Below are 25,638 nucleotides of genomic sequence, written 5' to 3' on the forward strand. Positions count from 1 at the left end.
AGAGAGAGAGAGAGAGAACGAGAGAGATTGAATAACAGACAGAATATATATGAGAGATTAAATAACAGAATATGAGAGAGAGAAACAGATTGAATAACAGACAGAATGAGAGAGATTGAATAACAGAATGAGAGAGAGATTGAATAAGAGACAGGATATGAGAGAGTGACTGAATAACAGACAGAATATATTATATATGAGAGACAGGAGGCAGAGAGAGATGGAAAGAGACAGAATGAGAGACAGATTAACAGAATGAGAGAGACTGAATAACAGAGGAAGGGGAGAGAGAGGAGGGAGAGAGATTGAATAACAGACAGGATATGAGAGAGAGAGATATTGAATAACAGACAGAATATATATGAGCGATTAAATAACAGAATATGAGAGAGAGAAACAGATTGAATAACAGACAGAATGAGAGAGATTGAATAACAATGAGAGAGAGATTGAATAAGAGACAGGATATGAGAGAGAGAGCGATTGAATAACAGACAGAATATATTATATATGAGAGACAGGAGGCAGAGAGAGATGGAAAGAGACAGAATGAGAGACAGATTAACAGAATGAGAGAGACTGAATAACAGAGGAAGGGGAGAGAGAGAGAGGAGGGAGAGAGATTGAATAACAGACAGGATATGAGAGAGAGAGAAATTGAATAACAGACAGAATATATATGAGAGATTAAATAACAGAATATGAGAGAGAGAAACATTGAATAACAGACAGAATGAGAGAGATTGAATAACAGAATGAGAGAGAGATTGAATAAGAGACAGGATATGAGAGAGAGCGATTGAACAACAGACAGAATATATTATATATGAGAGACAGGAGGCAGAGAGAGATGGAAAGAGACAGAATGAGAGACAGATTAACAGAATGAGAGAGACTGAATAACAGAGGAAGGGGAGAGAGAGAGAGGAGGGAGAGAGATTGAATAACAGACAGAATACTGTATGAATGAGAAAGAGAGAGAAACATTGGAAAAACAGAGGAAGGAGAGAGAGAGAAACATTGAAAGAAAGAGAGGCACTGAAACAGATTGAATGACAGAGAATGAGAGAGACTGAAAGACAGATTGAAAGAGAGAATGAGAGAGCAAGAGGGGAAAGAGGGAGAGACATTGAAAGAATGAGAGACTGAAAGAGAGAGATCCTTTATAAACCTTATCCATCACACTGAGAGTGAACACACACTGCGTACTCAAACATTTCCTGTAAATATTTTCCCCACATTCACAACAATCCATCCATCCATCTCTCTCTCTCTCTCTCTCTCTGACCTGCACTCATGAAACATGACATACTGACGCTCTAACCCAGGGCTCTGATTCCTCAGGGAGCTCGATTACGGTTCCGCAGCTGAAGGGGAATTAAACCTGGTTTTATCTGCTCTACTCACACAGGACTAAAATTACACCAGGAAGCTGTAATTATTTGCAATTTTGTGAATGTGCAGCGTTCCGAATATAGGGAGCAGAAGAAATCCCGGCTCAAAGTGATGTCCTGTGAATGTAAATGGATTGCAGGGATTACTTCAGTCATGAGTGTGTGTGTGTTTTCAGTGAAGAGCGTTCCATACGACTCATAAGTACGAGAGAGACGACAGCAGAGTCACTCACAGGGGGGATGTAGGGCTCGTCCGGGGCACAGTGGTAGTTACTCATGAGCGCGTTGAGCTGCAGAGAGTTGAGCTTGAAGCACGTGTTGTTGATGGTCTGGACGTCCTGCATGGAGTACTTGTCCATGGTGAGGAGAGTCGTCGCCTGGAAACAGAAGACATTAACGAGATAACGAGTGCCTGTGAAGACTGAGCATGAGAAATCTTACATCAGTTCGGTGTCATCACAGACCTAACGTTTATATCCGAGACCTTCCTTCTGCAGCAGGTCGCCATGTTCACATCACTCTCAAACTGCTAAACTATTTACAAATACAACATCACTCGCGCGCGCACACAAAAAAAAAAATGCCAAGCATGTTCATGTCCATCACATGATCTCAGATCTAGAACTACACCTGTCCCAGAGTTGATTCAAGGACACACCTAAATAAATTAAAAACGAAAGCGCGATCAAAACAAATCCTGGAAAAGCATCAGTCGGGGTTTTGTAGGGGGAAAAAAAAGCCTTCAAAGCTCACAAAAGGCCTTGCATTCCTAAACACGTACGTGTAAACAGCATCTCTGGATGAAAAACAGGAAGCAAGCCGAGCCGTGACCTTGAACCACCCGTTTGGATCAATTCCAAAATCGAATCTGTTCATCCGCTGGTTCCAAAGATAATTCGATACAAATCTGGCAAAACGTCCTACAACGTGCTATTGAGAAGAACGCCGTATGAAATATTCAGTTTTGGAGACTCTGCAAAATCCATGGAAAAGGTTCTTCTGGTTTAATGAGACCACGGTTGAGCTTTTTGGCCTTGGTAGTGCTCATCACCCTGAGAACACTACTGAAGCATGGTGGTGGGAGCATTATGTCGTGGGGATGTTTTGTTCCATCAGGAGGGACTGGAGAACCGGTCAGGGGTGAGGGTAATATGGATGGGGAAAAGCTGCTCGGCTCCACTCTGCAAGAGCAAGAGGCTTGAAACTGGGGCAGATTTTCAGCATACACCGGAGAGGTTCAAAAACCAAGAACCCGAGTGTGTTAGACATTATGGCCGAGTTAACCCTCTGGGGTCTGAGGGTATTTTCTGGCACTCTAATGATTTTGTTGTCAATTTCAACAAATCTAAGCAGTATTTTCAAAGTCATATGACTTTTGCATTCAGCACAAGTTCAGCTACAATAATATCTCTGTAGTCTGTGTGTCATGATTGTACTTTCATTTCATCTCATCATCTCTAGCCGCTTTATCCTGTTCTACAGGGTCGCAGGCAAGCTGGAGCCTATCCCAGCTGACTACGGGCGAAAGGCGGGGTACACCCTGGACAAGTCGCCAGGTCATCACAGGGCTGACACATAGACACACAACCATTCACACTCACATTCACACCTACGGTCAATTTAGAGTCACCAGTTAACCTAACCTGCATGTCTTTGGACTGTGGGGGAAACCGGAGCACCCGGAGGAAACCCACGCGGACACGGGGAGAACATGCAAACTCCGCACAGAAAGGCCCTCGCCGGCCACAGGGCTCGAACCCAGACCTTCTTGCTGTGAGGCGACAGCGCTAACCACTACACCGCCGTGACACCCCTGATTGTACTTTAAAAAAAAAAACATAAATGAAGCTGTTGTATAAAGCAGTTTTAGAGCCGTGTTGGAATGTGCGGGGAAAAAAAAACCATGACCTTACCCATTGTGTCGAACCGTTTTGGTCATTTGAGGTGATTCTGTCCACTGTAAATCTGTTCCACTGATTTGGACAATTAACTGGCAATCAAAAAAATGTACTGTATGTCCTATTGTTTTGAGATAAAGGGTTGGCAGTCGGAGGGGTATTCAATGAGAAGAATAAAAATTTCCATTCCATTCAGTGAGAAGAGTGAAAGCCTCTCCCACTGCCAACTCTTAATCCCATCAGGTCAAGTCCCAATGGGTAAGGTCTTCCCCCCCCCACATTCCAACACAGTGCTAAAACTGCTTTTTACAACGGCTTCACCGATCTGGTATTTGACTATTTTGGTATTTGACTTGATTCAGTGCGTCTTGAAATTAACACTTGTGCTATTTTACTCAGTTCAGAGCCACAACCAACTCTGTTACACAATTGCTCTATAATTTTGCTCCAACTCCAAATTTTACTCTCTAAACTCAAAATGGAGAAAAATTAACTGTTTTTGAGGAAAATACTTTTAACTCTGGAAAAACTGCTCAGTCATTTTTTCTGTGTACGCACTACAGCGCACACATATCAACCCATATATCATCAGAAATATTTACACTTATTCGAGCTGATCTTCAGCTGGATCGAGTCGAAGTTTAAAAAAAAAAAAAGGCACTGTTCATCAGTGTCACAGTTCTCAAGACTGAATTGAATCGCTGTCCTGAATCATCCGAAGCGCATAAAATCCGCATGCCATCTCGCAACAAGTTTTACCTCCAAATAGCCTAAACTATTTCTGACAGATCTGATCCCGTTTACGGTGGGCGTTCCCACCGCAAAAGAGAAACCGATCGAAACCGAAAGAGTGAAAGTGATCATCATGACGTTCCCATGTGAACAGTCTTTTATGAATGTGTAAGTGTGCGCTCAGCGCTCCGACTCCGGTGTGACTGAGAAAGGTGACAAGTTTTATGTTTCATCTAATTTAGGTCATTTAAAAACTATACTAAGTAACTTTAAAAACGCACAATGGAATTCAACACGATATCACTTTAGATCCATGCATATATTTGAAATTTATGATATTGTATGTAATGCACACACATCTTGAAACATCGATAAAGGACATTTATTGTCAAACTCAAGAATTAATTCACAATAAAAAAATTCAAAGTGACAGTTGGTCCATGTTCGGACCGTCATGCTGGAGATTCCGGGTCTGTGTCGTCCAGGGGTCTCAGCAGCAGTGACTGAGGGTGTCAGGAATCTGTCACGGAGGTGAGCTAGCCTGATGTGCTGATCCTGAACTGGCGTCGTGACTCGAGGCTGACCAGGGCGTGGACGATCCCTGGTGCTCCCTGTCTGTCTGTAACGCTGACTCAAACGGGAAATGGTCGAATGATGAACACCGAAGTGCCGGGCGACCTCTGTCTGTGTACTTCCGGCACGCAACATCCCGATGGCCTGTTCACGTTGATTTTGGCTTAGGCGTGGCATCTTCAATAATGACAATTTTCCCATCATTTCCCCCGGGTATTTATAGGCAAGATTGTGTGTGTACAGTGTATGCAAAATTTGTTTGAAAATTAAAGCCTGTCCATGTCATTGACTACCCGAGTCATATGGCCCTTTTCCACTACCCTTTTTCAGCTCACTTCAGCCCGACACGGCTCGCGTTTCGACTACCAAAAACCAGCACGACTCGGCTCGCTTCAGCCCTGCTTAGCCCCTAAAACTCGCACGGTTTTGGAGTGGGGCTGAAGCGAGCCAAACCGTGCCGAGTGAGGTTGGGGGCGTGAGCAGACACTCCCCTGTGCACTGACTGGTGAGGAGGAGTGTCCTCACATGCCCACACACGCCCCGCGAGCGCGCTGGGATCTGTAAACACCGCAAACCCGGAAGAATAAGAATTACGAATTACGAGAATTTCTGAAGCCTTATGCGCCTCGCCTCATCTATACGCTCTTGCCAGTATCTGTTGGCGTTGTCGGTGACAACAAGCCACAGCACCAAGACCAGCAACACTAACGACTCCATGTCCTCCATGTTTATTGTTTACTATTCGGGTCGTGAGACTACCGCTTAAAAGGTCACTGATGTCACTGTTTGCGCTGCTTAACGACATCACCTGACGTCCACCCACTTTCGCTAACTCCACCCAATGTGTCCACCCACTTCCAGCCAGTACGGTTCAGCGCGGTTGTAGTCGAAATGCAACTCCAACAGCCCCACTCAGCCCGACTCAGCACGGCACGGCTCAGCCCGACTCAGCCGCGTTGGTAGTGGAAAAGCGGCAATATTGTACGTTACTGAGTACAACTCCCTTAAATTCTGATTTGAGCACAGATTTGGAACTTATTCGGGCGGAACAAAGTTATTTTTCCATTGTGATATATTTCTTTTCTTCTTGAGATAAACTCAGCATGAATTCAGCAAGTTTTATCAATGTGCGTTTTTAAAGTTACTTAGTGTATAATAATATTTGGCAGCAGGCACATAGGAAAGCGTAAAGTATGAAGTCTGGCAATGTTTATCATGCTTGTATGATGAAAAACTCCGTGAAGATATTTGTCTAAACACATGACCGACTCATTCTAAACCTGCCGAGCTTCGCCGGCGAAGCTCTCGACCCCAGAGGGTTAAAACCAAGACTGCAACCCTTGAACCTGGAGCCTGTTATATACCAAATGATTCTTAGGAATTCTGTCAAGAAGAATGGGGGGAAAAAAAAACAAAACAGTGCTCTTCCAATAAGAAGAAGGCCATTGGATGAGACCGAAATAAAACTTTCTGGTTTAAATGAGAAGCGTTATGTTTGGAGAAATGAAAACACTGCATTCCAGGATAAGAAGCTTCTCCTGTATGTGAAACATGGTGGTGGTAGTCTCGTGGTTTGGGCTGTTTTGCTGCAGCTAGGCCAGGACGGCTTCCCATCATTGACGGGACAATGAATTTTGAATTATTCCAGTGGTTTCTCAAGGAAAATGTCAGGACATCTGTCCGTGAACTGAATCTCAAGAGAAAGCGGGTACGTGAAGTAAGACATTCTCACTCTTCTCACATCAGATGTGGATCACAGAAATAATTTAATTCCACAAAAAATAAAACCTTTGAAAAGTGATCAATGCAGCTCACTTAGTTTTACAGTGCGTGTGTACGTACCTGTACTATGCGGCTGAGGTGGCAGTCGGCGGCGAGCTCCAGGCCCTGTTTCTCAGCCCAGGCCTCGATGTGGCTGAGCTGCTGGCGCAGGATGGCGCCCCAGTAGTGCGAGCACAGGCCCGAGTCCGACTCTGTCACCAGCTTGTTGAACAGCCACATGTTGATGAAGTGGAAGAGTTGAGAGAACAGCTGGATGGTGAGGGCCGCGTTCACACGGCAACGGCGCAGCAGCGACATGGCGCCTGTCAGCGTGTGCAGCACGTCCTCTGTGTGACAGGAAACAAGGAGACGTGGTCACAACGCGACAGTTTTAGATCTTCGAGTCGAGTTTTCCAGAAGGATCGTGAACGGGCCGATGAGCGGAAGCCCAGGCGGATAAACAATAAACCTCTTACAGTTTTCTTGAAAGTGTGTTCAGTGCACTAAATTTGCAACTACGATCATCTGAAATCTGTTTTAACTATGGTTCAATGACAAAAAAAAGCAGATTTATAATTAATCTTTAAAGGAACAGTCCACCGTACTTCCATAATGAAATATGCTCTTATCTGAATTGAGACGAGCTGCTCCGTACCTCTCCGAGTTTTGCGCGACCTCCCAGTCAGTCAGACGCGCTGTCACTCCTGTTAGCAATGTAGCTAGGCTCAGCATGGCCAATGGTATTTTTTGGGGCTGTAGTTAGATGCGACCAAACTCTTCCATGTTTTTCCTGTTTACATAGGTTTATATGACCAGTGACATGAAACAAAGTTCAGTTACACAAATTGAAACGTGGCGATTTTCTATGGTATGGAAAGTCCGCACTATAATGACAGGCGTACTAACACCTTCTGCGCACTTCGGCAGCGCATTGATATCTGAGCTCCGTATCAATGCGCTGTCGAAGCGCGCAGAAGGCGTTCGTACGCCTGTCATTATAGTGCGGACTTTCCATACCATAGAAAATCGCCACGTTTCAATTTGTGTAACTGAACTTTGTTTCATGTCACTGGTCATATAAACCTATGTAAACAGGAAAAACGCGGAAGAGTTTGGTCGCATCTAACTACAGCCCCAAAAAATACCATTGGCCATGCTGAGCCTAGCTACATTGCTAACAGGAGTGACAGCGCGTCTGACTGACCGGGAGGTCGCGCAAAGCTCGGAGAGGTACGGAGCAGCTCGTCTCAATTCAGAGAAGAGCATATTTCATTATGGAAGTACGGTGGACTGTTCCTTTAATATACAGTGCTTAACAAATTTATTAGTCCACCACCTGATTTAAGGTTTATGCCACAGCAACCATAAATATACAGTAATGATCACCAAAATAGTTTATGTTTATGAAATGGTTAATCCACCAGTATGTGCATATTCTTGAACTGAAATGACATTTTTAATGCTAAAATAAAATTAGTGTTATCTGAATTTTTTTTACTGTTTTTTTTAAATAGCAAAGTACAGTGTTATTTTTTTATTAAAATGCCAAATTATACTTATTTAATTGCATTCCTAAGTAGAAAAATTAGTTTCAATTTTCAAATATTATGCTTGATTAATTTCTGACTTGTCAAAGACGTCCTGGTTGTCAGCTCACATTTGGGTATAAAAACCGTGAATTCAGTTTGAAATTCCTCACTTCTGTTCAAAATGGCAAAACGCAGAGAACTGACTGAAAAGGAAAGAGTGCGCATTAAAGCACTCCATGATGCTGGATGGTCTTTGAGACAAATAGCGCAAGACATTAAAGCTACGTTCACACTGCAGGCTGAAGTGACTCAAATCCGATCTTTTCGCCCATATGTGACCTGTATCCGATCTTTTATTGACAATATGAACGACACAGATCCGATTTTTTCAAATCAGACCCAGGCCGTTTGGATATGTGGTCCTAATTCCGATTCCTATCCGCTCTTTTCATATGCGACTTCAGTCTGAACCGCCAGGTCGCATTCATCCGACTTACACGTCATCAACAAGCCACAAACGTCACTATTCTGCGCTGAAGTAGGCGGCGGGTCTCTCAAAAAAAGTTACAACAACATGGCGCATAATCACAGGCGCAGATAGAGGGGGGGGACTCGTCCCACCCAGATTTAAATTCACTTCGTTCGGTCCCCCCCCCACTTTGCATAAGGCAAACCTCACGGAAAAATCAAAAGACTAATTACCATTCGGTTTATTGAGGTGCACAGCAGTGTATACATAGTTGCAACAACTCACATAAAACAAAACAAAGACTGATATTCGGTTGGTTGAGCTGCGCAGACTACACAGGTTGCGAGCTCGAGCTTGGTTGCTATGGTAACCCACAACAAGTTTGACAGGCATATCGGGGTTGGTTTGCTGGCAGCTTTGTCCCCCCCAGTTCAAAAAACGTATCTGCGCCCCTGCGCATGACATCAATGCGAGGGACGCTTCGGGCTGTGAAGGTTCTGAATCTTCTCAATGGAAGGACGCAGAGGTTAGGGAGCTGATTTCCATTTGGGGGGATGCAGCTATTCAAGCTAGATTGGATGGGTCATACCGCAACCGGGCGGTTTTACTTCCGTAAACACTGGCCATGCTCACTGCGTGTGACGTCGTCGTATCCTGCAATGCGCATGCGGAACACTTTTAGGTTGCTTTTCGTTCATACTGAGGATCACATACAAGTCGCATATATTTGTTAATGTGAACGACCTCACAAAAAAATCGGATTTCACAAAAAAATCGGAATTGAGCATTAAGCCTTGCAGTGTGAACGTAGCGTAAGTGTTCTCACAGTGTGGTCAAGTATGCTTTGGATTCCATTGGCGAGACTGGTACCTACAAAATGCGCAAAGGAAGAGGCAGAAAACGAAAGCTGACTGAAGCAGATGTCAGGCACCTCAAGATTTTAAGTACTAGAGACAGAAGGAAGACCTCTGCTGATCTTCAGGCGGAGATGAATAGGTCTAGATCAGAGTCTGAAAAAGTCTCCAGAATGACCGTAAGCAGACGACTGCGGGAACAAGGCTTACAGGGAAGAATAGCTGCTAAGAAGCCGTTATTGAGGACTGCAAACATCCAGAAACGTCTCAGATTTGCCAGGGAGCATAAACACTGGACTGCAAATGACTGGAAGAAGGTACTCTGGACGGATGAGTCCAAGTTTGAACTCTTTGGTCAGCATCGTCGTGTTTATGTCCGTAGAAAAGCTGGAGAACGTTTTGATGCTAGATGTATTGCACCCACAGTGAAACACGGTGGAGGTTCCGTTATGGTATGGGGTTCAATTTCTGGAAACGGCATGGGCAAATTAGTGAAAAATCGATGGTATCATGAACAAGAAGGTCTACCACAACGGCTTGGTGCATCATGGAATCCCTTCTGGACTGAAACTGATTGGTCGTGGGTTCATATACCAAGAAGATAATGACCCTAAGCACACTGCAAAGCTGTGCAGAGACTATTTGACCAAGAAAAGGGAATCTGGAGTACTGGAACTGATGGATTGGCCAAGTCAAAGTCCAGACTTGAATCCTATTGAATAGATTTGGGATTTAGTGGATTCAAAAATAGATCGAACAAAAGTTTCATCCAAAGCAAGTCTCTGGGAACAGTTACAAACTATTTGGAACACGATAGCAAGAGAGACTGTTGAAAAGTACATAAAAACAATGCCAGCAAGAATGCAAGCCGTTATCAAGGCCAAAGGAGGCCATACAAAATATTAAGTTTTTTGGTTATTATATATAAACAAAAACTATTTTAGTTGTTTCATTTTGTTATTTTCCTAATAAATAACCATTAACTTTTTAAACACATTTCTGAGAGATTTCTAAAATATTTGTGTTTTCTTGCTTTTATGACAGGTGGTCTAATAAATTTGTGAAGCACGGTATATAGTTAAAAATGTAAAATAAAAATTGAAAAATGAATCTCTTTTAAAAAAAAAAAAACTACGTAAATCTGAAAAATAAAATTTAATTTGAAATCAAAATCAAAAATAAAAAAAACATCTGATCAATCCTTAAAAATATCTGTAGCTAAAAAGCAAATATGAAATATTTATCTTAAAAAAAAATGTAAAAATTTAAAATAAAGCTGAAAAAAAAATCTAACACACCTCATGATAAAAAGTTAAATAAAAATTGAAAAATAAATCTCTAAAAAAAAAAAAAACAAATAAAAAAAACCACCAAATCTAAAAAATAAAATTTTAAATCAAAATCTAAAATAAAAATAAAAAAATAAACATCTGATCAACCCTTAAAAACATCTGCAGCTAAAAAGCACATATGAAATATTTATCTAAAAAAAAAAATTTAAATTAAAATAAAGCTGAAAAGAAAAAAAAAAAATCTAAAAACGCACCTCATTCATTAATAAATAAATCAATCCCCAAAATGTGAAAGATGCTAAATTTGTCCTGGCTATTATTCTAACACTTACATTACTGAACAGATTAATTTCATTTCAAGTGCTTTGCTGTATTCTAACGGGCTCAAAAAGGAAGGTTTTTTTTCGTTGCTCCATCAGCTAAATTATTAACACAAATTATTCAAGTCACACAAATGTGCTTTTAATAAAAGTTTAAGGCAGAATGAAGTACAAGGCTCATGCATCCTGTTGGGAGGTTAAACATTAGGCTTGCTGTGTGTGTGTGTGTGTGTGTGTGTGTGTGTGTGTTACCGATCCTGGGTCTCTGCGAGTTTTGTTCTTCAGGATCATCGAGAAACGCCGACATGTAATTATTCAGATCTGACTGCAGGCAGTGAACCAGGTACCTGGGGGAAAATAAAGGGGGGGGGGGTTTGGGGAAAGAAACACATGGAAACTTGTAAACACGGAGCATCAACCAGAATTTATTTAAAAAAAAAATAAACTCTAAAATATGCAGCTGCAAATTTAAATTCTCGCAGTGAATTATCACAAACTGGCAATGACGCAGATGAGCAGGTTCTCGAAGACTGAGCAAACTTTTACAGGTTGGGCGACAAAGTGGGCGGGGTGAGTGATGCAACAACTTTTGGAAATGAGAGCCAAATTGAGATGGCATCACACGACCTGGAAGACAGCGCAATCTGCTATCTGCCCTCTTCTACATACAACCCTGATTCCAAAAAAGTTGGGACAAAGTACAAATTGTAAATAAAAACGGAATGCAATAATTTACAAATCTCAAAAACTGATATTGTATTCACAATAGAACATAAACAACATATCAAATGTCGAAAGTGAGACATTTTGAAATTTAATGCCAAATATTGGCTCATTTGAAATGTCATGACAGCAACATATCTCAAAAAAGTTGGGACGGGCAATAAGAGGCTGGAAAAGTTAAAGGTACAAAAAAGGAACAGCTGGAGGACCAAATTGCAACTCATTAGGTCAATTGGCAATAGGTCATTAACATGACTGGGTATAAAAAGAGCATCTTGGAGTGGCAGCGGCTCTCAGAAGTAAAGATGGGAAGAGGATCACCAATCCCCCTAATTCTGCGCCGACATATAGTGGAGCAATATCAGAAAGGAGTTTGACAGTGTAAAGTTGCAAAGAGTTTGAACATATCATCATCATCTACAGTGCATAATATCATCAAAAGATTCAGAGAATCTGGAAGAATCTCTGTGCGTAAGGGTCAAGGCCGGAAAACCATACTGGGTGCCCATGATCTTCGGGCCCTTAGACGGCACTGCATCACATACAGGCATGCTTCTGTATTGGAAATCACAAAATGGGCTCAGGAATATTTCCAGAGAACATTATCTGTGAACACAATTCACCATGCCATCCGCCATCACCAGCTAAAACTCTATAGTTCAAAGAAGAAGCCGTATCTAAACACGATCCAGAAGCGCAGACGTCTTCTCTGGGCCAAGGCTCATTTAAAATGGACTGTGGCAAAGTGGAAAACTGTTCTGTGGTCAGACGAATCAAAATTTGAAGTTCTTTATGGAAATCAGGGACGCCGTGTCATTCGGACTAAAGAGGAGAAGGATGACCCGAGTTGTTATCAGCGCTCAGTTCAGAAGCCTGCATCTCTGATGGTATGGGGTTGCATTAGTGCGTGTGGCATGGGCAGCTTACACATCTGGAAAGACACTATCAATGCTGAAAGGTATATCCAGGTTCTAGAGCAACATATGCTCCCATCCAGACGACGTCTCTTTCAGGGAAGACCTTGCATTTTCCAACATGACAATGCCAAACCACATACTGCATCAATTACAGCATCATGGCTGCGTAGAAGAAGGGTCCGGGTACTGAACTGGCCAGCCTGCAGTCCAGATCTTTCACCCATAGTAAACATTTGGCGCATCATAAAACGGAAGATACGACAAAAAAGACCTAAGACAGTTGAGCAACTAGAATCCTACATTAGACAAGAATGGGTTAACATTCCTATCCCTAAACTTGAGCAACTTGTCTCCTCAGTCCCCAGACGTTTACAGACTGTTGTAAAGAGAAAAGGGGATGTCTCACAGTGGGAAACACGGCCTTGTCCCAACTTTTTTGAGATGTGTTGTTGTCATGAAATTTAAAATCACCTAATTTTTCTCTTTAAATGATACATTTTCTCAGTTTAAACATTTGATATGTCATCTATGTTCTATTCTGAATAAAATATGGAATTTTGAAACTTCCACATCATTGCATTCTGTTTTTATTTACAATTTGTACTTTGTCCCAACTTTTTTTGGAATCGGGGTTGTACATGATCTCACAGATGAACATGATTAGCTAGTGCTGCTGTAAAAGACAGGAGAGAGAGAGAGAACCACTTAGTGTTGTCAGAGTCCAGTCTCGAGTCCGAGTCATTGAAAAATATTTCGAGTCGAGGCCGAGAACAAGACTCCAGCCGCATCGTTTGACGATGGCTGTTTGTTTCAGCACCGTTAACGTTAGTTTGTCCCCTGAACAGGTGAATGCGCTTCTCTTTATCAGGGAGTGTGAAGTATTCTGTCAGAGATGGTTGGGAGACGGATGTAAGTGCAGAAGGTGCGTTTATTAATACAAGCAAAGACAGTAAACAATCCAGAACGGCAGGCAAAACAGGCTATCGCAGACTCTGCAGAATCAAAGACGAGAAACAGGAAATCCGAGATCAGGAAACCAAACAAGGCAATAAGGCTCGGTCACATGTCAGCAATGCAACTCGATACTTCGCAAAGGAAGTGTGTTTTCACAGTTTTTATATCGGCGCACTGATCCTGCGCAAGTGTGAGTCGTTTACGGCATGAGAGTCCACTTGGCGTGCACGCTATCTGATGTACGCACTAAGGCGCGCAGGTGTGACACTCTTGCATGAAATTAGGACAAAAATTAGTGTAGATCTAAATATCTCGCGCCAAATTATTATGGCATGTTGCAAAATATAAAGAAAAAATCCTCGTTTCCAATGTACGAGGCCGAATGCAGTTGATGCACGAGTCCGAGTCGAGTCACGAGTCCTTAAAATTAGGGCACGAGTCGGACTCGGGTACAACAAGCCTGGTTCCAGCCGCCCGTTTTGGTTGGCTGTTCAAAAACCTGTTTCTTTACTGGACCGATTAAAACAAACCAAGTTCCCAAGAACGACTCCTGGACATATCTGTGAAGAATCTCAGTCATCCAGGTACATATCATCATAGAATCCGAATCAGAATGCTGATGGCTGCATTGTAGGTGGCCGATAAAAGATGTCATATGCCCCTTTTCCACCAAAGCAGTTCCAGGGCTGGTTCGGGGCCAGTGCTTAGTTTGGAACCGGGTTTTCTGTTTCCACTGACAAAGAACTGGCTCTGGGGCCAGAAAAACCGGTTCCAGGCTAGAACCAACTCTTTGCTGGGCCAGAGGAAAGAACCGCTTACGTTAGCGGGGGGGCGGAGTTGTTAAGACCAACAACAATAAGACCGCGAAAGATCGCCATTTTTAAGCGACGAGAAGCAGCAGCTGTACAAACGCGAAGTCATCCATTATTATTGTTGTTGTTGTTGCTGCTGCTGCTTCTTCCGTGTTGTTTTTGCTTTGCTATTCGCGCCAAGGTTTATGTAAACGTAGCACCGTAACTGACGTATACAGCGACGTAACTGGCGTGGCTTCGCTTAGCACTGCGAGCTATGGAAAAGCAAACTGGTTCTCAGCTGGCTCGCAAGTTGAACGAGTTGTGAACCAGCACCAGCACTGGCCCCGAACCAGCCCTGGAACTGATTTGGTGGAAAAGGGGTGATAGACACCCACCTCTGTTCAATGGTGGTCGTTCCAGGTTCTTCAAGCAAGTCCAGTTGCTCTCTTCAACCAACCACAGATTACTATGTACCTGGATGACTGAGTATCTTCACAGATATGTTTCTACGCACTTTGGGATGAGTTCCCTTCGACTGGTGTGGGAGTATGAGAGGACTTCCAGAAAACTGGCAGACATCTTAGCCAGAGAGGATCGCTCATTTTTGTCAACCTGGAACGACCATCACTGAACAGAGGTGGGCGTCTAAGACATCTTTTATCAGCCACCTACAGTGCAGCCATCAGCATTCTGATTCGGATTCCATGATGATCCACGAGAGGATAAATACTGGATACCAGAGGTGGACAAAGTCCCCAACTTCATTACTTAAGTCAAAGTGCAGATCCCGCTGGTCAAATGTTACTCCGATACAAGTGAAAGTTGTCCAGTCAAATTTTTACTTAACTTAAAGTACTTGCTTTTAAAAATACTTAAGTATTAAAAGCATCATTTCTGTCAACGCATTGTTGTATTATTCCCACAACGCTTACAAAACCTAACGCCGTTACCAAAGACAGAAATGTGAATTCACAAAATGAACGCATGCTGTGCCATCATGGTGGTTTAACGTTAAGCTAGCTAGTCAGTGAAGCTCCACCTGACATGCTAGCAAACTCTCTTCAAACTCGAAATCATATTGGGTAACTAATGCTATGAGAAAATCAAGATTTCTACATTCTGTAGAAATTTGGCAAGATTATGCTAAAACATATTTCTGAAAGGACTTCAGATAAGTTAATGTTATTCATGTTAGTGTAACTCCATTTTTACATGCTAACTAGCAGTGTCCAAGTTAACTAGCTATGTGTAAACGTTAGCCGTAGACAAGGCGACGGCAACTTGGTGGGCAAATCCGTAGAAAGTCATGTGACTAACCAGACTGCATAGCTATTGCAACGTAGCTCTAAAAGCACAGACAATTTCGTTGCAAGCTTTCTCTTGGAATAAAACATTTACATCCCTCAATATGCTTCCGCAGGTTGGACGGTGAGTTTTTGTAGACTGTGATGTGGTTCGTTTTCGTCAAACAAAGCTAACATTTTAAATGAAACAAATCTTTAATCCTTTCAGAAAACTGAAACATGGGTTCTAGGTATAGACCCTTCCCATGTGACGTCACGACAAAGGCGGCCGCCATTTTGGACATGAACTACCAGTAGTCTACCACAGCCAACAACGAGGAACGACAGCGAAGCGTCGAAAGGAATATAGCCATCGAAGAAAGTTTTTACTTTCAGCAAGACTTCCATCATGCCATTATATTGTTGTGCACCTGGATGTCGTAACCATCAACACACAAGGCAAGATTTATCATTTTATCGGATCCCGACAGATGCTGACCGACGGAGAAGATGGATGGTCTCGAAAATATTGGCAAAATGATGTTTATTGACAGCTATCGTGTGTAACGGGAAGCATTTGCATATCCGAAGTGTTGTGTTTACATCAAAGATAAAATAAACCGATATGACAACGACTGCTGCTGCCAGGTTGGGGACACAAACTAGTAGAAAGGAAGTGTGCCAACAGTGCCAACACACTTCCTTTGTGGTCGATTCTGCTTTAAGGTAAGATGCATGTAATTATTCGTCTGCTGTGGGTTTGGAATCGGTAGCCTGACCGATTCGTTCATGTTTGTGGTGCCATTTGTTTGTTGACTTGACGCGTGTTGAAATGGAAGATTGGTTGTTGACATGATTTCCAGTGATGCTTTGGTGCTGCTGTGGATCAGATGTGTTGAGTAGCCTGACTGTTTTGTTTTTTTTTCTTGCGTGTGGTATCATTGTTGACGCGAGGTTGTTTTTTGAACATGCCAATGCGGACACGATTTCCCCTGATGAGTTATGACTTCAGACGCGATGCGTGTGTGGAGTCCGCGTGATGTGTGTGTAAGATAGGCTTCTCATGTGTTTGGAGATCCGCGCTCTGAGACAAGCGCAAGCCCCCCCCGGGGAAACAAAAGGACCCCCTGAAAATATCGGCATAGTTCGAACACTGGGTTGGAGAAAGTAATGGCAAATAGTGAGTGCACAAACCATAGAAGGTAAACTGTACACAGCGCCAGGGCAGTGTGATGGTATGTCTACTTTTAGATTGTGTTAGCTTATCAACGAACGCACTCGTCACTCGACGAGTTTCACGTCTTTACGACGGATACTTAAATGTGTGTTAGGTATTATTGTTGCAGTCTAAGCAGTCATTGTAGCAGCTAGATGAGCGAGAACCGAAAGGGTCTGTGCCATAAACCGTTATTTCTTCATGTCCAAAACGGCGGTCGCGTTTACGAAGGTCGCGTGAGTGAAAAGGGTCTATAGCCATGAGTGCGTGCGTTCTCCAGAAGAACCGCCTCCTTCCATTCTGCCATCAACTGATCGTGTTAAATAAAGCTGCCGAGAAATCACTGAGCTTGATTTTATCCAGTCCATGGATGTGACGTGACCCTAGTGATTACTGATCGGCTGTCTCAGTGTCACCTGCGAAAAAACCAATCACGTTTTAGAAGAAAAAAAAAAGAAAAAACATCTACTTTCAAAGCTGCTTCATAGTAACGAGGACCTTGATAGAAATGTAGTGGAGTGAAAAGTACGATGTTGGTCTTTCAAATGTAGTGAAGTTAAAATCATAAGTTTCCAAAAGAAATAATACTCAAGTAAAGTACAGATACTAAAAAGTGTACTTAAGTACAGTACTCAAGTAAATGTACTTCGTTACTGTCCACCTCTGCTGGATACTCTCTATTAGTCAGACAGAACTGAGGAAGCCTTTAGGATGAGAGGCGAAACGTCTTCAAGAACCTTCAAGCAAGTCCAGTTGCTCTCTTCAACCAACCACAGACTCCTGGACAGTTCACGCAACCCCACGCCTCGAAAAACAAAGCACTTAAAGGATAAACCCCGACTCCTGTTCACTGCTGTACAGTGCTGAGCGTAAATGAGTGCACCCCCTTTGAAAAGTAACATTTTAAACAATATCTCAATGAACACAAACAATTTCCAAAATGTTGAAAAGACAAAGTTTAATATAACATCTGTTTAACTTATAACGTGAAAGTAAGGTTAAAAATATAAACTTAGATTACACATTTTTCAGTTTTACTCAAATTAGGGTGGTGCAAAAATGAGTACACCCCACAACAAAAACTACTACATCTAGTACTTTGTATGGCCTCCATGATTTTTAATGACAGCATCAAGTCTTCTAGGCATGGAATGAACAAGTTGGCGACATCAATCTTTTTCCATTCTTCAACAATGACCTCTTTTAGTGACTGGATGCTGGATGGAGAGCGATGCTCAACTTATCTCTTCAGAATTCCCCATAGGTGTTCGATTGGGTTCAGATCAGGAGACAGACTTGGCCACTGAATCACTTTCACCCTGTTCTTCTTCAGGAATCCAACAGTGGCCTTAGATGTGTGTTTAGTCATGTTGGAAAAGTGCACGATGACCAAGGGCACGGAGTGATGGTAGCATCTTCTCTTTCAGTATAGAGCAATACATCTGTGAATTCATGACGCCATCAATGAAATGCAGCTCCCCGACACCAGCAGCACTCATGCAGCCCCACATAAGGATGCTGCCACCACCATGTTTCACTGTAGGCACCGTGCATTTTTCTTTGCGACGCCATACACTTCTGAAGCCATCAGTTCCAAAAACATTTATCTTGGTCTCATCACTCCAGAGTATAGAGTCCCAGTAGTCTTCATCTTTGTCAGCATGGGCCCTGGCAAACTCCAGGCGGGCTTTTTTGTGCCTGGGCTTTAGGAGAAGCTTCTTTCGTGGACGGCATCCATGCATGCCATTCCTCTGCAGTGTACGCCGTATTGTGTCACAGGAAATAGTCACCCCAGTTTGGCTTTCTAATTCTTTAGATAACTGCGGTGAACTTGCATGCTGATTTTCTTCAAACCTTCTCATCAGAAGACGCTCCTGTCGAGGTGTTAACTTCCGTGGACGACCTGGACGTCTCTGTGAGATGGTTGCAGTTCCATCTTTCTTACATTTTTGTACCACTTTTGCGACAGTATTCTGACTGATAAGTAAAGCTTTGCTGATCTTGTAGCCTTCACCTTTGTGGTGGAAAGAAATTATTTTCTTTGGGGAATTCTGAAGAGACAAGTTGAGCGTCACTCTCCATCCAGCATCCAGTCACTAAAAGAGGTCGTTGTTGAAGAATGGAAAAAGATTGATGTTGCAAAATGTCGCCAACTTGTTCATTCCATGCCTAGAAGACTTGGTGCTGTCATTAAAAATCATGGAGGCCATACAAAGTACTAGATGTAGTCGTTTTTGTTGTGGGGTGTACTCATTTTTGCACCACCCTAATTTGAGTAAAACTGAAAAATGTGTAATCTAAGTTATATTATTAACCTTTCTTTCACGTTATAAGTTAAACAGATGTTATATTAAACTTTGTCTGGTCAATATTTTGGAAATTGTTTGTGTTCATTGAGATATTGTTTAAAATGTTACTTTTCAAAGGGGGTGCACTCATTTACGCTCAGCACTGTATATAAAGGGGGTTTAATGAAGAGGGTCTGGATTGAATTTCACGCTCAGCACTGCACTCTGCAATTTTACAAACAATTTATTCCCTCGTTACTTAACCGGCCTCGGCACCGACGAGTCGCTCAGCACACAGATGGTCTCCGTTAACCAACGTGCTACTCTTTCACACTTCGCCAAGGTGAGGACGGAAATGTGTGCGTGTGTGTTCTTTAAAGTAAAAAAAAAAAAACACGTGATTACAGGGAATCTGACACTAATCTGCAGTGTGTCTCGATGAACGCTGCCAGAACAAATCTCACCTGTCAGTTACGATTACAACCACCGTGATATTTACATACTGCAGAGCCAGAAATGTGACACTTAAAGTGCCATTCCACCATTGGATGTATTCTTTAGCATAAAATACAATATATTTTATGACAACATGACTAGACAGAGAAATCTTTTAGCTTCAAAATGATATATCAAACATCATTTTTTGACAACGACAAGTATATTAATTTTGCGACCAAAGTCACCTACCCTTTTAATTTCCGCGCGGTAGTGAAACGTGATGTCATCGGCAGGTTCCCCTTCTTGTGTACCACGTGTCGGTCTATTTTTAGACCAGGAAACCCCCAAAGTAGAGCCCTGCACTCCCGCGGGAGTCCCGCGGGACCCGCTGCAAAGCAGTGCGGCGCGGGACAAATTTTGAAAGCTCATTGCGGGCGCAGGCGGGACCGGAAGTGCACATATGCGCGCGCGAGCGGGAGTGCACATATGCGGCGCGGGTGGGAGTGGTGATAAGCTGCAGTCCCGCTAACTAAAAACGTGCTTGAAATAAAATTTATAAATTATTAATTTATGCCTATCATATATAATTTGTGCTGGATATTTTATTTGGCATTAATAAAAACATTTTAAGATGTCTAAATTTGCAGAGAAAGTCAGACTGCCAGACTGAGTGAGAAATGGCATCTTAAACTTGCCATTGATCACCCTAAGGGGAAATCCTTTGATCACTCTAATGGCTCGCAGTTCACACCCAGCTAGCAAGAGAACCACGAGTGAATTGATTTACTTGTTGCGTTAGTCTACAACTCTAATCAGAGAGACAGGTTACACAGTGACGGTAGGCTTGACTCAATGCTATCCCAGAAATCCTTCCTGTAATATGCAAATTTGGCTGTCCAATCAGAGGCGGACAAATTTGCATATTACAAGAAGGATTTCTGGGATAGCATTGAGTCAAGCCTACCGTCACTGTGTAACCTGTCTCTCTGATTAGAGTTGTTCACTCATGGTTCTCTTGCTAGCTCTGCTTTGCAATAAAAAAAAAAAAACAACATTGGTATAAAGCAAGCCCATTCACTTTTTTATGCTGATCAGAGAATTACAATGGTTTCTCATGTGATAAAAATGTGCGATTTGTGATTAAATATTTTAATTGTTTGACAGCACTAATTATTATTATTAGAGATACTACATGCTGAATTCAGAAACAAGGTAAACAATAACAAACGTGAGCTGTATATTTATGCTCAAATCCACTCAAACTAGAGGGCGGGGCACCATCACGCTGTGTCAAGACAAGAACTTTCCTGAGAAATAACGCGAACGTCTGCATCATGCGGGATTTGCGGGCGGGAGCGGGGCAAAATATGGCAGGCACAGGCGGGAGCGGGACTGAAAATCATAATTTTTTTGTGGGCGCGGGCGGGAGTGGGACTGAAAATCATAATTCTTTGCGGGCGTGGGTGGGAGTGGGACTGCACAATGCGGGTGCGGGCAGGACTGAAAAATCCGACCCGCGCAGACCTCTACCCCAAAGTGAGAGAGTCATTTCTCCTCGTATATGGGGGCCAAAAAAATTGCGAAAAATTGAGTTAATCTTTCACTTAGCTAGATTTATTGGTATTAGCTAGATTTATTGGTATTAGCTAGATTTATTGGTATTATTTTTATCGCATTCTATCCGCCATTGCTGATAATATGTGCCACGTCACACGGTACACAAGAAGGGGAACCTGCCAATGACATCACGCGCGGAAATTAAAAGGGTAGGTGACTTTGGTTGCAAAATTAATATACTTGTCGTTGTCAAAAAATTATGTTTGATATATCATTTTGAAGCTAAAAGATTTCTCTGTCTAGTGATACCATTTATATATGTTGTCAAAATATATTGTATTTTATGCCAAAGAATACATCCAATGGTGGAATGGCGCTTTAAGATTCCATCTTCTGCTCTGAGCCAGTAAAAGTAACTCGAATAAAACTTAAACACGAAAGAACTCGTGCTGCTGATAAGAAAATGGCTTCTATAAGAAACACACGACAAATCAAGAGTTCCATGGTTTTCTCTGAGAAATGAACAGTATTTCCGGAGCCCCTTTACAGAGTCTTCAGCGTCAGTTCACTTCTCTTCTGCTACTACATTAAACGTAACGACAAAAAGGAGGACATTAATAAATATTAATAAATATGTAGCTCTTTAATAAACAAACACCGATCGTATTTGTTGGGAATTTGGTGTGGTGTAAGAGTAAGAACACACCTCTGGACTTGATGTTATTCGAAAATAAATCAACTTTGAGGTGGCAGCAGTAACTCGGTCATCACAGATTATTTTCCTGTAAAAACATGTCACCCGGTGTGCAGTGGCGTAGCCAGGATTTTTTTTTTTTACATGGGGTGGCCAAAGGGGGGGCCAAGGATATACAAGGGGTGGCCATGCTGTGACTAAATAAAGGGGGGGGGTCCGGGGGTCCTCCCCTGGGAAATTTTGAATTGGCTAGATTTGATTTCCTGTATTCTGATGCATCTGGTGCCGAACTCACGAACAAAACCCATGTGAGCCAAGAGGTCAGAAATTAATGCATTAATTTATTTATGTAACATAAAGCATCTGCAAAACAAAGAAACCATCCAACTTGTTTACTCTAGTTAAGCATCCGGATTTTAACGATCACTACTAAAATGCAAAAGTAAAAACTAAAAGATCGCCTGTCCCAGGCACCTGGGAAGTCGTAAGGATATTAGTCAGGCTTGAATAAAGAGTGCTTTGCTCAGGAAAAGGAAAATACTTGTATACTTAACTCATACATACAACATACGTAAACACAACATGTTGTGATATTGTCCACTGTAAGTACTGTACAAACTAAATGTGTTGAGTTGCGTGTGAGAGAAAGTGTTACACTGATGGAACACATGACATAGATGAGGCGTAGTGCATGAGCGGTGTGTGTGTGTGAGAGAGAGAGAGAGAGAGAGAGAGGGAAGTATGTGCACTGCATGTAGATATACCGTAGATGAGCTGTAGTATACGAGGTGTGTGTGTGTGTTATATGTTACATGTAAATACAGAAATGTAGCGTATGGGTGGTGTGTGGGTGTGTGTGTGTTCAGAGTGCACGAGTGGTGTGTGTGTGTGTTCAGAGTGCACGAGTGGTGTGTGTGTGTTCAGAGTGCACGAGTGGTGTGTGTGTGTGTTCAGAGTGCACGAGTGGTGTGTGTGTGTGTTCAGAGTGCACGAGTGGTGTGTGTGTGTGTTCAGAGTGCACGAGTGGTGTGTGTGTGTGTTCAGAGTGCACGAGTGGTGTGTGTGTGTGTTCAGAGTGCACGAGTGGTGTGTGTGTGTGTTCAGAGTGCACGAGTGGTGTGTGTGTGTTCAGAGTGCACGAGTGGTGTGTGTGTGTGTGTTCAGAGTGCACGAGTGGTGTGTGTGTGTGTTCAGAGTGCACGAGTGGTGTGTGTGTGTGTTCAGAGTGCACGAGTGGTGTGTGTGTGTTCAGAGTGCACGAGTGGTGTGTGTGTGTTCAGAGTGCACGAGTGGTGTGTGTGTGTTCAGAGTGCACGAGTGGTGTGTGTGTGTTCAGAGTGCACGAGTGGTGTGTGTGTGTGTTCAGAGTGCACGAGTGGTGTGTGTGTGTTCAGAGTGCACGAGTGGTGTGTGTGTGTGTTCAGAGTGCACGAGTGGTGTGTGTGTGTGTTCAGAGTGCACGAGTGGTGTGTGTGTGTGTTCAGAGTGCACGAGTGGTGTGTGTGTGTGTTCAGAGTGCACGAGTGGTGTGTGTGTGTTCAGAGTGCACGAGTGGTGTGTGTGTGTTCAGAGTGCACGAGTGGTGTGTGTGTGTTCAGAGTGCACGAGTGGTGTGTGTGTGTTCAGAGTGCACGAGTGGTGTGTGTGTGTTCAGAGTGCACGAGTGGTGTGTGTGTGTTCAGAGTGCACGAGTGGTGTGTGTGTGTTCAGAGTGCACGAGTGGTGTGTGTTCAGAGTGCACGAGTGGTGTGTATACCAGTGAGTGTGTTACATGTAAATATAGAAATGTAGTGCATCATGCATGAGTGGTGTGTGTGTGTGTGTGTGTGTGTGTAAGAGAGGGTGTGTGTTGAGAGTGCATGAGTTGTATCTTATAGTGAGTGAGAGACAGTGTGTGTTGAGAGTGAAGTACATGTTCATATACGAGAGAGAGAGAGAGAGAGAGAGAGTTAAGACAGTGCATGAGTGTTACATTTAAATATAAAAATTTAGTGCATGAGTTGTGTGTGTGTGTGTGTGTGTGTGTGTGTGTGTGTGTGTGTGTTCGGGTTGCCAACCGTCCCGTATTGGGCGGGACATCCCGTTTTTCAGGTAATTTTAATTTGTCCCGTCAGGGACAGATCCTGCCCCTCACTCCAATGCTGTGGTGTAAATCGCGTTATTGCCGTGAGAAGCGCTATTACCGCGAGTCACGGTCATCTGCGATTTAAAACCATTCACTGTCAAAGGCTGCCATATCCTGAATTTTTAAGCTATACTGACAAAATAGGCATCAGATTAAACTAGAGCAGATGGTGCAGCCAGTGGATACAGCCTGACTGTTCGATAAGGATAGCAGATAGCTTAAAAAAACCCTTCCGAAACAGGATAGACCTCAGCCTATAGTAGGGGAGCTTTTCTGCCTCACTCCTGCCTTTGTGATGTCTTTCTCTCTTCTTCTTCTGCTATGAAGCATTGCAGAAGGTTCTTAGGGTTTTCAAATGGACAATTAAGCAAATATCAGGGTTTTACAGCTACAGCAAATACTTTTTCAGTTTATGACATTGCCTTCATAAATATGGCCTGATGAATTATTTGGCCAAAGTTTAAAAGAGAAAAATGAGCCAATAATATTAGAATTGTTTGTTATTTTGCATTAAGTTACTTAAAAATATCCATTAATTGGTCTATTAATTTTTAAAAGCTCTATTTTAGAAATGAATTTGTAGTGGCCTGCATTTGAAACGCTCACCTAAAGGCGATTCGGTAACTATTTTGGGGCGCTGGGGTGCGCGTACAGGGCCTGTACCGGTACTTGTCTGCACCCAGAACAAAGTGTCCCTCGTTTGGATATGAGAAAGTTGGCAACCCTAGCCTGTGTTGAGAGTGTATGAATGTTACATGTAAATATAGAAATGTAGTGTAGATGGAGCATGACTCTGATACCACCTGCTGCTTGAACGCGCGAAATGTTTATGTGCTACGGTAATATGCGTCCCCGCAGAAACCAAATAGGCGGAACAAAAATCCAGCGGGCGGAACTAACATTTCGAGGGACATATCAGTTTTATAAATTTTATTGTCCGGCCCTGGGGGTGGCCAGGGCGAGGCCAAGGTGTGCCCTGGGGTGGACACGGCCCCCCCGCCCCCCCGCCCCCCTTAGCTCCGCCCCTGCCGGTGTGTTATTGTTGACATACTGCATGACATGTACACTGTTCATGAGAGAGAGAGAGACTTGGATAGAAAGAACAAGACAGAACAATAAAACCACAGATAGAACCATAAAGATGTAGACAGACAGAAAAACAGGTAGATAGAACAATAGCTAGAAAGAAAGACAGATGGACAGAATGATAGAATAATAGACAGATTATTTTCCAATAACAGCACATCAAGTATAGTGCACTACATGTACACAGAGGGAAGGAGAGAGAGAAAGGGACAGAGGAGGAGAAAAGGACAGAGAAAGCGGGAGGGAGGTGGAGAGAGAGAGGGAGGGAGGGGAGAGAGGGGAGGGGAGAGAGGGAGGGAAGGGGAGAGAGAGAGAAAGAGGGAGGGAGGGAGGGAGGGAGGGAGGGAGGGAGGGGGAGAGAGAGAGGGAGGGAGGGAGGGAGGGAGGGAGGGGGAGAGAAAGGGAGGGGGAGAGAGGGAGGGAGGGAGGGAGGGGGAGAGGGGGAGAGAGGGAGGGAGGGAGGGAGGGGGAGAGGGGGAGGGAGGGAGGGAGGGAGGGAGGGAGGGAGGGGGAGAGGGGGAGGGAGGGAGGGAGGGAGGGGGAGAGAAAGGGAGGGAGGGAGGGAGGGGGGGGAGAGAAAGAGGGAGGGAGGGGGAGAGAAAGGGAGGGAGGGGGAGGGAGGGAGGGAGGGAGGGAGGGAGGGGGAGAGAAAGAGGGAGGGAGGGAGGGAGGGAGGGAGGGGGAGAGAAAGAGGGAGGGAGGGAGGGAGGGAGGGAGGGGGAGAGAAAGAGGGAGGGAGGG

At 43.4% G+C, this 25,638-nt stretch overlaps 1 protein-coding gene across 12 annotated transcripts in view; it reads right to left on the reverse strand.

Moving 5' to 3' along the window:
- Positions 1-25,638, reverse strand: part of afdna (afadin, adherens junction formation factor a) — a 348,820-nt gene that overhangs the window by 120,763 nt on the left and 202,419 nt on the right. For all 12 annotated transcript variants that reach the window (XM_060916385.1, XM_060916383.1, XM_060916384.1 and 9 more), the window contains 3 exons: positions 11,075-11,169; positions 6,440-6,705; positions 1,628-1,771 (listed from right to left, as the gene is read on the reverse strand). In XM_060916385.1, the coding sequence (XP_060772368.1) occupies positions 1,628-1,771; positions 6,440-6,705; positions 11,075-11,169 (505 nt within the window). The remainder of the gene's footprint in view (positions 1-1,627; positions 1,772-6,439; positions 6,706-11,074; positions 11,170-25,638) is intronic.

Source organism: Neoarius graeffei, chromosome 3 (assembly GCF_027579695.1).
Source record: "Neoarius graeffei isolate fNeoGra1 chromosome 3, fNeoGra1.pri, whole genome shotgun sequence".
Classification (NCBI taxonomy): Eukaryota; Metazoa; Chordata; class Actinopteri; order Siluriformes; family Ariidae; genus Neoarius; species Neoarius graeffei.